This window comes from Echiichthys vipera (genome assembly GCF_963691815.1).
Source record: "Echiichthys vipera genome assembly, chromosome: 5".
Taxonomy (NCBI): Eukaryota; Metazoa; Chordata; class Actinopteri; order Perciformes; family Trachinidae; genus Echiichthys; species Echiichthys vipera.
In genome coordinates, this window is record NC_139830.1 from 28,125,085 (window position 1) to 28,137,875 (window position 12,791).

Consider the following 12,791-nt stretch of genomic DNA (forward strand, 5'->3'; position numbering starts at 1 on the left):
TTTTTTGACAACAACAAAGTAAAAAAAAGACTATTCAGAGTTTTGGACAGTTTACACTGACTTTTGAATGGTTTAAAAATATTTTATCCATATCAAGACTTGAACCAGTCACCTTCTGGTTCCCAAGCCAAGTCCCAACGGACTGAGCGACTGACGCCCACCATTAATGTATACAATATATATGATTTAACAATAAACCTCTATCCTCTGCTGCTCCAGAATCAGCAGTGCCTGCTTCATCTGAGTTTGACCCCACAGCAGAACACTGAAAAACAATACAATTGAAGGTGGCAAGGAATAGGGTAGAGGGGCCCACACCGATATTCTTTCAGGGGGCCCAGAATTCCTAGCAACTGCCCTGCTCACAGCGAGAGGGTTCCTGGTCCAAATCCCAGCTGGGGCCCTTCTGTGTGGAGTTTGCGTGTTCTCCCAGTGTCAGCGTGGGTTTTCTTCGGGTCCTCCGGTTTCCTCCCACAGTCATGCAGACATGCAGGTGTTAGGTTCATTGATGACTCTAAATTGTCCGTAGGTGTGAGTGTGAATGGTTGTCTGTCTCTATGTGCCCTGTGATAGAGCGGCGTCCTGTTCAGGGTGGACCCCGCCTCACACCCAATGTCAGCTGGGATCGGCTCCAGCCCCCCGTGACCCCGACAGGGACAAGTTGTTGAAGATGGATGAATGAATGAATAAACCTGTAGTGTCTCCCCTTAAGATGCACTGTGAGGTTCTTCACTGAAGACATAACCCACTTCAAATGGACAAATAGCTCATTTACAAGCACCTGGGAGTCCTATGTTAGGACATAGACTCCTTATGAAAGGAGTCTATGTTAATGACACTACACATGCTGTGTATCATCGGCCCCACTGCATAGACGGAGCCTACGAGGAACTGCGTCCTCTGACTCCAAGTACTTACCGTTCTGCCCCCACACTTTGTTGGGCTGTAATGTGTGCATAACTCACACTTTGCCTTTCTCAGTTCTTGGTGTGAAGAACAATTACTCATTTACACACTCTGACCTTTCAGATTAAAAGGCGGGAGTGGAAAAATAGATAAAGATATCCTGCCTAAATGGAAGTGTTGTTACCCTTAATGATGAGGTATGAGGAAGAACTGAATGATTTCCGGCTGTAAAATAAATGTAACGTTGGCCAGAGGAAAGCTGTTATGATACCGCGGTACTTAACTGTACCAAAATGTACCCATCAACCAGATAGTAGTGGTGTACTGATACATCCACCTGGATCCATATATTGATTCAATGATACATCAATGCGAAGGGTAAATGATCCATATACAGTATATCCTCATCCTTAGGACCTTTATTTTGAAATTCCCACATGATATTTATTCTTTTTATTAAAAGATAATATTTCTTTTTTTATTCAAATGTCTGGAAGAGCTCAGTAGTAATTGTTCAATCAAATGTTAGTGATTGCGTTAAATGGAGAGGTGAGCGGCAGGCCCCTGAACTGGATCCAATTAAAATCGTATCGTGGAACACTGTGATATCAGGAAGTATCACTGTCCAAAGTGTCCATATCATACCATTTTTCTTTTTCTTTTTATGCCTTTATTTAGCTATTTAGCCTGTTTGACCAACTATTTATATAGCAAAGGGCTGCAGGTCTGGGTCAAACCGGCATGGCGAAGTGCCTTGCCCCCAGATTGCTCCCTGTGTGCATGGGTGTGAATGTAAGTGGCTTTGGATGAAAGCGTCACCTCACTGAAGTGTATAGAAACCTCATATACAGAGGCTACAAGTCCTCTGTATATGAGGTTTTACATGCCCGCTCTATCTGGTGAGTGGCTACTGGCTGGGCTCCCCATGGTAAAACTTTTGATTCACACTAGATAGATGTTTAGCTATTTCACTTTGGGGAAAAATGTTTGTCAGTGCAGTGGATGCACTAAGGGACAGACTGACATCGTCATGCTTTAAGCCGTGGCACATTCATTTATGATCCAACATAAAATACTAAATTCACTCAAATACAGCAGACAACAGGAGTCCCATGAATTATGTATCTGATTTACCAGCACATCGACATGGAGCCATTATTAATGTTAATAACCAACCTGTGCTTTTCCTGCTGCGAGTCCAAATGTTTTCTGTTTAAAAGCCTCAAGAAAGCTGTTTGAAGCTGCTGCGGCTGTCTGCAAAGCTAATACTGACAAATGATAACAAAACTAGTATCCAGGATAAACTGACAAACAAGAACAGATTGACGAAACTGTTCAACAGATGTAGTCATTTGATTAAAGTGCCACTATTTTTGTATGAATAATGGTTCTAATGACTAATGTGAGAGGTGTGATTTGTAGCGAAACCCACAGAAAATGATCCCCACCTGCAGTTCACCTCAACTCGACGGAGACCTTTAACTTCTTTAAGCTCACTGTTTTGGTTTTATGACTTATAACTTTATATAAATATAATATATATAACTCTACTGTTTGGTTTAAACTCACCATCTTATTAACTCACTATCAACAGCAGGCAAACTATTCCACTACAAGCTCTGATCAACTCACTGTACAGGTCATCAGAAGAAGAAGAAGAATTCCTTGTATTTATCCCAAGGGCAATCCAATAGTTTCACTCTGTTATTATAATATTCATGTTACACACACACACACACACACACAGGCCCGAAATACAAACACAAGTCACCTATGGACTGCCGCCCCCAGCCCCCAGCAGCACACAGGCACAGTGAGGGACTAGCTGGTGGACATACCCACCCAAACAACTTCTTATGGTGCTAATATGTCAGTCTCCTTGTCAATATATGTCTATATTTTATACCGGATAAGTTAAATAAGTCAGTCTAAATGTATTCAAGTCAAAACATTACTGTCTCCAACAAATGGCTGGATATACCGTATACGTACATACAAAACAGAAAATGCACTTTGTTACTTGCATTAAATAATGAGACAAAATGCATTTTCATTTGACATCGTGATGTTTTTCTCTCTGAGTTGGGGTCCCCTGCTAAAGCTGCTGCCCCCGTGACCCGGCCCCGGATAAGCGGTTGAAGATGAGATGAGATGAGATATTTGCTTCAGTCAGTTATATCAGGAAGAGCTGAAGAATTCACCCGCTTTCTTTTTCCAATGAGATTGTACCCAACACCCCCAGTAGCACGTCTGCTCTGTCAACAACTTTAAACCTTTTCCACAGTATCTTCTTTTCCTTTAAAGTCCTCCCTTGCATCTCTAACACAGTTTCCATATAGGGGTGCATGCAGAACTCTTCTCCTTTTATTTGCTATCTGCTGCCAGGAAACTCCTGAGGACAGAAACTACTGTACATAGCGGATCAATGAACTGCTGCTGCTGCACTCATTCACACAGAGAGAAGTCCCTCTTCTGGCTTTCTCATTGCCGCATTGCACTGGCTACTTATACACTGTGTTAGTGCGCACATTTCAGACAGACGTAGGTGAACATTCTCAGTGCTGTTGAGGACATAATGAGATTATTAACTACAATGTTCTTCCTCTGTTACAGACTGAAAGCTCTGGTGTCAACAGGAGGTCGGAGTGTGCAAGCAGCATGTGACTGGTGAGTGGAGACAACAAATGTGTATACAGTACATTCATATATATACGCTTTACAAGGCAGGGGAAAATGTGTGTTATACTGCCCTCCACTGTAGAAGCCTTGTAAGTAGGTACATTATATCCTGTTTATATGGATATATACACATATAAAATGTTCATTGATGTTTTTCGAGCAGCCCAATAATTTTTTTATGATCTGATCTGTGCACTCTCAATGGCAACACAATAAAAAACACATTGTTACTGTATTATTACTTGTACTCAATATTCAGAACATTAACTCTCTGGACAAATATTTTCTATGAAACGTATAGAGGAGTAATGGCTACCAGAGCAGAGATTCAGTCATTCTGTGTGTGTGTGTGTTGTAATCTGAGTATCTCTGTCGATGTTGCGATAGACGGTCCAGCCGCGCGTGCATGCATGTTCGTGCACTTGAGTGCTTTGTGCGTCCGTATCAGGCACTGAGGGCCGTGACAATGTGTAGGTATTTGACGAGTTGGGGAACGGTTGGTGAGAACTGTGTGGAGACAACCAAAGACCCACTTTTTTTATATTACAGCTCTTTTAAAGGGTTTCATGAAATTCCTCTAATTCCTCTTCAAACAGATTGAATCCCAGATTGATTAAATATTTACAGTACGACCATCAAAACCCTGGTTTTGCCCAGTACTACGCGTATGAAAAAGGGCTGGGCAATTTCAGTTACGACTTTGCAACACAATCACGATAAAGTATTATTGCGCCACAATGATGCTCTCCTTTTGTCATGTGTTATGAATCCAGGACTCCCTTTACAGCTTTACTTGGTTTCTCTGAGTACTTGACTGGAATTTGTGGAATAAAGTTTGTCAAAATGTTGATCAGGTTCAGTAGTTTTCACTAAATAAGATAGTTGATCTTATTTATTAAAATCCAATTTATTTTTATTATTATTTATTTCATATTATTTAAATGTATAGATATGTTTATACAACTTATTTTATATGTACAGTATATTACGATTATTTTACATTCATTTTTTATTTGTTTTTTAATGGTAATTATATCCAAAGTTCAATGAAATCCACTATTCAAAAGACAAGTGTGTTTTAAAAGTTCGATAAATGCATGAGGTTTCCAAAGTCAGTGAGTTAATAATAAATATTGATCAAAAATAATCTTTATTAGGATTTTTGCCATAATTAAGCAGCCCTAATATGAATGCATTTGGCAACAAAAAAATCTGTTGAATGAAGGCCATCATTCAGAGTCTCTGCTGCCGTTGCTTCAGGGGAGAGCGGTGTCACTCGAGTTCAAGACAGAAAATGTTCTGTTCTAAAAAGCTTGGCTGTGCCAGCCTTGGTGAACTGGCAGTGCGCCTGAAATACTTTGCATTTAGGGATGTGTACTTCACCGGTTCTACTTTTAGCGTTTGAAGTGATTTGCAGAATTTCTGTGCAACATAAAGACAGTCCTGCCTGCAGTGGACCTGAGACTTTTCCTTCTCCCCAGGCTCTTCTCCCATGTGGACGACCCGTTCTTGGATGACCCTCTGCCCAGGGAGTTTGTCCTCTACCTGCGACCCAGCGGACCGCTACAGAACCAGCTCTCACACTTCTGGCAACAGAGCCGGGTCACCTGTGGCAAAAATAAAGCCCACAACATTTTCCCCCACATCACCCTCTGCCAGTTCTTCATGGTGAGCTGGAGCTGTTTTCCAGGGTTCCCATGTGTCCTGGAAAACCTGGAAAACCGTTTTCCAGTCATGTAAAACACAAGGAAAATCAGAGAAAAAGGGAAATGTTCTTCCTCAGCTGATTTTCCTTTAGCTGAGAATGGACTACTGGTCTATGAGAACTCCATCTGAAAGTTATATTAATGCTGAAATGGTAATGTTAATTATGGATTATAGTATCTTGAATTGGCTGTTATGTTTTGGAAACTCAGCATATCGCTGATATCCAATCCAGCATTTTAGGCGCTATAAGTATTGATTTTTATTTTTTTTTTAGTAAGGCAGGTGCCACATACTTTTGCTGGCTCCTTTTCTTTTTTTTTTACTTAGCCTAATTTTATTTTATTTTTGAATGAAAAACCAAACAAGAGGGAGAAGTAAGCTGAGGTGAGAGCTGCCCAAACCATTAGTGGGACTTGGGTATACTAATTAAAGAGAGATGTGTCGTTATTTCTGAGCCTGTAGAAATGATTCCATAGATAAACTGTAGCCATAGACAGAGCTTCTTTGAAATCAGACTTCCACAGATTAGTAATCCCACACCTTGTCTGTCATGTCAGCTAGATCATCACTGACGGAAAAGTCCTGGAAAATGATGTCTAGGTTAATGCTTAAAGGTTATCAAAGATTCTGAGCAAATTCCCCAGACAAAGAACATATCAGTTGGATTCTGGTGGCTTCATCCCTGTGTGCAATGCTTCCTTCAGACATCTACCTCACTACATAAATGTGATGGCAGTTTGGCATCTGAATAAGCACCTGGATAACTTTTACGTAAAAGTCACAACAGCAATCTCACTGCTCGTAAGTCATGAGTCTGACTAAAATGACATCATATTAACATCAAGACCACCGCGGCACAAGGACAAACATGCACGGACACGCTGTCTGCATGACAAGGAGCCATTACTTTAACAGATGGATGTTACATATTCCAACATTTCCGTCACCTCTCCTTCTTCCACACAGTGTGCAGACCATAAAGCAGAAGCTCTATGCGAGGCCCTTCAGGCCTCTGTCCAGCAGTGGCGGGGTCGATTTCCCAGCCCGCTGCCTCTTGAGCTCTACACATCCTCCAACTTCATCGGTCTTTTCGTGGAGGAGCAGGTGGCCGACGTACTCAAGCAGTTCGCGGCCGACTTCGCCACAGAGGCCGCAAGGAAGGCAGGTAAGAACCACAAGCACCGGGGTTAAGGGACACACTCCATATACCCACAATGCCCTGGGAGAGGAGCATGTTTATCCGTCCCATCTTAAATATCTTTCATTATCACGGCACAGAGTTCAGCATCAGTTCACCATCATGTAATCGGCATGTAATGTGTGGTGAGCAGCTGTCTTTTCCAGCAGTGGCAGTAAACCGTTGGTCAAGATGACGGTCATGTTGAGTTATTAAAGCACTCACTCAATCTGTCACTAGGACTTTTTTTTTAAACACAGGCGAAATTCAGACTGAGTGCCAAACAGTATTTCAGGCAGCTAAGTGCCAAATCCGATTAGAGCCGTGGTGTTAGCGCTGACGCTCTGTCATATTTCTGTTTCTGGTAGGAGACGGATTAAAGCGCGTCGTCCAAGTCCAATGTGGAAACGTTGAGCGTTGTCAGTTCTTCTCTGCGGTTGTCAACTCTGATGCTTTGTGTTGACAGGAATATGTTTCATTTTCGCACAGATAACAAAAGTTACAGATTTTGTCTTTCTTATGGTGTGTTTTTTGGCGTGACATACTGTACTGCATCAACAAAGTGCTGTGTCATCTTTCATCTCTAGAGGTCCACGTGGAGCCTCACAAGAAGCAGCTCCATGTAACTCTGGCCTACAACTTCCCCACCAATCACCTCCCATCACTGGAGAAACTGGCCAAGGGCATCGAAGTCAAGCTGGGCTGTGATTGGCTGGCAGTCCTGTTCTCCCGGGACATTCGTTTTGCAAACCATGAGGTGGCTAATATTCATATTAAGAGTCACAGATATCTTTTAACTAGCAGCGGTAATGATTGGCGAGTAATAACTGTGATGCCTCTGCAGACCCTGCGGGTGATGTACCCCTACATGCCTCAGAACGAGGATGAGCTGGAGCTGGTTCCTGGCGATTTTGTCTTCATGTCTCCGGTGGATCAGAGTAGTACCAGTGAGGGCTGGGTGTACGGGACCTCGCTGGCCTCTGGGCTGTCCGGCCTGCTGCCTGAGAACTATGTGAGCCTGGCCGATGAGTCCGACACCTGGGTCTTCCATGGGTGAGCAGAGTAACGGCACACTGGCACAATAGGTGGTTCAAACAAAATAAATAAATGAAAACCTCAACATTTGACACGTTTCACGGCGAATTAAAGTGAAATTCTGGTGTAAAATCATCCCATGGTCTTTTTCGACACTTTTTGACACACAAGCCATTGAGACAGTTTTTTTCGTGTAACATCTATTAACAGAGAAATCCAGTAGAGTTGCTAACAGCCGAATGTGGCTAACACTGATTAGCTCGGGGCAGTAGAGTGAAGGCATTAAAACCTCTTTTTTAACCACTAATACTGCTCAAAATAACACCAAACCTCTGCAGCAGCATGAGAAGAGTCCCTACACAAAAAACAAAGCACCAACAACTAGAGAATGGTGTTGTCAATTACAGTATTTATTTTGTGAAGAATTAATACACTTCTTATTTGCAAATGTTTTTATGTTTATGGTATATTTCTATTATTTTCAATAAGTTCCAGGTATCACAAAGTTGTTCAGCTGTTGCCGACATACTTGGATCAGCTTTTCATACTATCCCAGAGATAGAAATGGTCTAAGCTGTACTGCATACTAAATGTGTGTTCGGCTCGTCCACCACAGCTCCCACTCGTTCTTCAGCTGCGGGCCCAGTGATAAGAGCAGCAAGGAGAGAGGGATGTTTGATGGGCTGCTGGACAGCCGACGCCCTGATAACACCAGTCCTGGAGACACACCCACCCTCAGTCTTATTTGTCATCCAATGCAGGTACATTTGTTCTTATCATAATCAAACTTAACACTGTATCTTTGAATATATATATATATATATAATTATAAGTATGTTAACATGTTATGTGTCACAAAGCAGTTAACCGATGCCTTTTTACCTCCAGCAGGTCCTGCGGATCGGTGGTAGTCACTCTCGGCAGCCCAAGCGGACACTTTTTGTGTGTCGGCACGGTGAGAGGATGGACGTGGTGTTTGGCAAACACTGGCTGTCCCTCTGCTCCGACAGTAAAGGTGCAGTGTCATCCATTTACTTTTTATCGAGTTTTAAGCCACATTTTTACGATACACTTTTAAAATCTTGGTGGTTTTTAACTGTAGATTTTAACTGGATGATGTGTTTTAGTCAGTTATCAGGGAAAACATCTGAGAAGCTGGAGGGGAAGACAATAACTTCCATGATCCCACACTACCTCACAGTGTCACTGAACTCCCTCTCTTGTCATCGTTTTGATTGAGAGACCCTTAGCAACAGAAAACGACATAAGAAACACCTTACATTTGAGAATGTGTGTTTCTGCAGGTAGATATGTACGCTCCAACCTGAACATGCCTCCCAGTTTGCCGCTGTGGGGAGGACAGAGAGATTATGACATGGACGCTCCCATCACCGTGTTTGGATCTACACAGGCTCGACTAGTGGGTGCGTCACCAATATAGATCTAAAAGATGCGCTAAAGAGCAGCCTGTCGTTTTGTTTCCAAAGTGTGTGTGCTTCATGTGTGCTGTTTCAGGTGAGGCCCTGTTAGAGAGTAACACAGTGATAGACTCTGTGTACTGCTCTCCCTCTCTGCGATGTGTTCAGACTGCACAGAACATCTTGAAAGGTGAGAAGAGTCTCTTGGAGAAAATACGATGGATCGGGAACTAATGGAGGTCTCACGAGGACAAATGTTTTTCTGATGAACTGTGTTCGTTTAAACAGGTCTGCAGCAGGACGGTAAGCTGAAGGTGCGAGTGGAACCGGGGCTTTTTGAATGGACCAAATGGGTTTCTGGGAACTCCCTGCCTGCATGGATACCTCCTACTGACCTGGCTGCAGCACACTTCAGCGTGGACACAACGTACAGGTGATACAAACAAGGCACAGCAAGCCTTGTGCAATGGATAACTTTACATACTATACATGTAATGAGAGTAAATAGTCATGTATATATGTCTCATCTCCTTTTACAAAAGGATGCCTGATTGATTCCAGAAAACTAGGTGTATTATTGTCATGTCAGGACAACATTAGCTTAACTGTGATACCAACAGGGAAATGAGGTTATATTCCCCTGATCACTGACTGTGGGCTACTTTCATTTTTTGTTTGCCTCTTTAATGTATAGAAACAAAATCCTCTTTGACAACTTTTCAGTTCTTCTATCTACACAAATTCCCACTTCCCACACCCTTACTTAAAGTGCCCTTACTTAAAGCGCCCTTTGCTCGCACATATTTTTTAACTCTGCATTAATTTTGATCTCAACTACCCACCTGCATAGTACTGATGCTATCATGGCAACAAAATATGGCAGACAGACAGACAGACGGCTAGATAAACACCTGGAAAAATACTCAAAACCTCCTCTGGGTTGATCAGACACAGTAGGTGTCTCCAGGACCATGACGACACACACACACACACACACACACACACACTCACTCACTCACTCACACACACACACACACACACACACACACACACACACACACACACACACACACACACACACACTCACTCACTCACTCACACACACATACACACTCACTCACTCACACACACACAAACATACACACACACACACACACACAGACATACACACACACACATACACATACACACACACACACACACACACACGAGATGAAAACAGTACCAGCGTTGCTGTTGCGGCTTGTAATAAATTATCCAAATTTGTCTGGTGTTACACAATCTGTTGATCTTTACAAATCAGGACTCGATAGTCTGACATTGACAAAGCCATCAGTGCTGAAAAAGAAAGTCTGAGTCGTGCTCTGTAGTACTGACGTAGTTGTAGAACGTTTGTACTTGTGTGTTTGATTAGTGCTGTCGACTTTGATCTCTTTTACTGAAAACAACAACCCCAAACCACACTGCACTTCCACTCAAAGGCACACACATGTTAAAGTTTCATAAAACAACAGCAACACAGATTTTATATGTGCCATAATATTTGGTGTTTGCCTCCATGTAGACCTCTGATCCCAGTCAGCAAGCTCACTGTGTCTGAACCCTATGAGAACTACATGAGTCGGAGCTACCAAGTGACCAAAGATATCCTGTCAGACTGCAAAAACACTGGTAAGACACACACACAGCGGAGCTCCTGGAGCATCTGGAAGAGGTCGTTGAGCTTGTGGAGGAGAACTTTTACTTTATTGTTTTACATGCTCATGTGTTTGTCCACTGCTGATGTTGCATCCTGCCTGGGCCTCCACTCTCCGTAGGAAACAACGTGCTGATTGTAGCCCACGCTTCTTCCTTGGAGGCCTGCACCCGCCAGCTGCAGGGCCGCGGCCCACAGACCGCCAAGGACTTCATCCAAGTGGTCCGAAAGGTCTGTTCTGCATATCTTTCTTTGATCTAGTCCATCCAGCTTTTTTCCTTGAATGGATCCCACTTTCCTATTACTTCCATCTGGTTTCATCAAGTTCTCTCCCCTTGCCCATTGTGGCTGGATGTGTAAACGTGTGTGTGTGTGTGTGTGTGTACACTTAAAGCTCCAGAGATATAAGGAATCCATGTGTTTGAATGGAAGAAAGACACTTCAATCTCAAATCAAGTTGTTCAAAGACGTTTTTGTATGTATTCCCCTTTCCAGCAGTCTTATATCAGAATCAGAATACTTTAATAATCCCAGGGGGAAATTGTTTCTATCCAAATGAAAGGTGAATCTTTAGCGCCAAAGAAAAAAAGACACTCAAAAACATGTTCGGACACTTGAGAATTTCATTTTATTTGTCAGCTAGAGGAGAAAACATGATGCATTCCCACAGCTAGTCCAGTTTGACCCCTCTGACTTGACCTGACAACAAGGAGGGAAGTGGGGACTATTCGTGTTCTCACAACGAGTGACATCAGGTTCATAGTGTGTGTGTGTGTGTGTGTGTGTGTGTGTGTGTGTGTCTGTGTGCGTGTGTGTGTGTGTGTGTGTGTGTGGATTCCTACCAGACTAAACTTCCTCTATAGATATCAGTTCTTTGTAGAGTTGCTCATTAGTAGGAAACTGGGTTTAGTGTTTGTCTGCATGTGCTCTAACAAATGTAAATTGTTCTCCAGGTTCTTTTTTTAGTTTGAAGCTGCAGAACAAAACACTTTGCTACATGAAGATATATTTATTTTTATGCATGCATAAATATAAAAATGCTTTTTGCCTTTGCTTCATTAGAATAAGATCACAACAGGAGACAAAATGAAGCATTCAGAGCAGCATAGACCTGCCAACACTTTGTGAGGAGAGCAGAGGAGCTTTTTCCTTTTTGAAACTCATGCAGTTCTGTTGACTGATGGCTCGGTGTTGGGCCCAAAAAAGGAAATAGCTCTAATACATTTGGATGTAATTGTGAGCAGTTAGGAGTTGACTGACTGCAGGGTGAGGCAGGAGTGCTTCAGTAACAGGCTGGCATCAGCCAGATATGCGGCCTGCTGTCTGTTCTGATGCACTGAGATCAATAAACCTTTTTAAGCACAGTAGCTGTTTTCCTGCTCTCTGCTTCAACACCGTCAGCAGTGAACACACTTTAACATAAGATTTCAATATGTGGCCATTGATCAGGACCAGCATTACTCACTTCATAAACGCTTTATTCCCAGTCTTTTTGCATGATCCGCTCCATCACTTCCTTGAATTATTAATCATGAATTCCTCTGCTTGGTCCTTAGATCCCCTACCTGGGCTTCTGCTCCTGTGAGGAGCAGGGAGACACGGGGGTGTGGCAATTAGTGGACCCTCCCATCCTCCCCCTCACACATGGACCAAACCACTCCTTTGACTGGAGGGAGACACTCCTGCAAGAATGACATCTGATCTGAGCTCTGTCCAACCTGATCATACTGTGCTCCCTCCCTCTGACTGAAGTAAAACGTTTCAGACCAGTGCCCCCCGGAACACTGGAACCTTTCTCTGTTCAGCCTCTTCACACAGCTGGTGGTTTAGCTGTGACGGTCTGAAGAGGCCTCCTGCCTGAAGATGAGGAGCCGGTTTCCAGCCTGTAAATGATTGGTGAACTGACTGACGCGGCGGCTGGTTTCAACAGCAACTGTGTCCACTTTGTCATTGTATTGCTATTTTCTTTGTAAGAAGTTTCCGGCAGTATGGGTGTTAGCTGCACTGTGGGGAGAGCTCTTACTGAAATCCAGATGGATTATAGGTAGACATCATCAGTCTCAAAAGATTTTGTCAAATGAGCACATTTTATAACGCGGAACAGTGTGTTCTATGTTTATAGGAACAGTGTGCTCTATATATGAGCATTTCTTACCAACATGAATGTATGACG

The 12,791-nt window shown here is 42.9% G+C and overlaps 1 protein-coding gene across 2 annotated transcripts in view; it reads left to right on the top strand.

Annotated features, from left to right (window-relative positions):
• ubash3bb (ubiquitin associated and SH3 domain containing Bb) overlaps positions 1 to 12,312 on the top strand; it is a gene marked incomplete at both ends in the record, with an annotated part of 48,645 nt that extends 36,333 nt beyond the window's left edge. Inside the window, 13 exons of one of the 2 annotated variants that reach the window (XM_083914607.1) lie at positions 3,520 to 3,573; positions 5,067 to 5,253; positions 6,259 to 6,457; positions 7,057 to 7,226; positions 7,314 to 7,522; positions 8,121 to 8,265; positions 8,393 to 8,519; positions 8,809 to 8,928; positions 9,020 to 9,112; positions 9,211 to 9,355; positions 10,487 to 10,593; positions 10,740 to 10,849; positions 12,175 to 12,312. In XM_083914607.1, the coding sequence (XP_083770733.1) occupies positions 3,520 to 3,573; positions 5,067 to 5,253; positions 6,259 to 6,457; positions 7,057 to 7,226; positions 7,314 to 7,522; positions 8,121 to 8,265; positions 8,393 to 8,519; positions 8,809 to 8,928; positions 9,020 to 9,112; positions 9,211 to 9,355; positions 10,487 to 10,593; positions 10,740 to 10,849; positions 12,175 to 12,312 (1,804 nt within the window). The remainder of the gene's footprint in view (positions 1 to 3,519; positions 3,574 to 5,066; positions 5,254 to 6,258; positions 6,458 to 7,056; positions 7,227 to 7,313; positions 7,523 to 8,120; positions 8,266 to 8,392; positions 8,520 to 8,808; positions 8,929 to 9,019; positions 9,113 to 9,210; positions 9,356 to 10,486; positions 10,594 to 10,739; positions 10,850 to 12,174) is intronic. The other variant, XM_083914606.1, reaches the window with a different exon arrangement.
• Between the last annotated feature and the right edge of the window lie 479 nt (positions 12,313 to 12,791).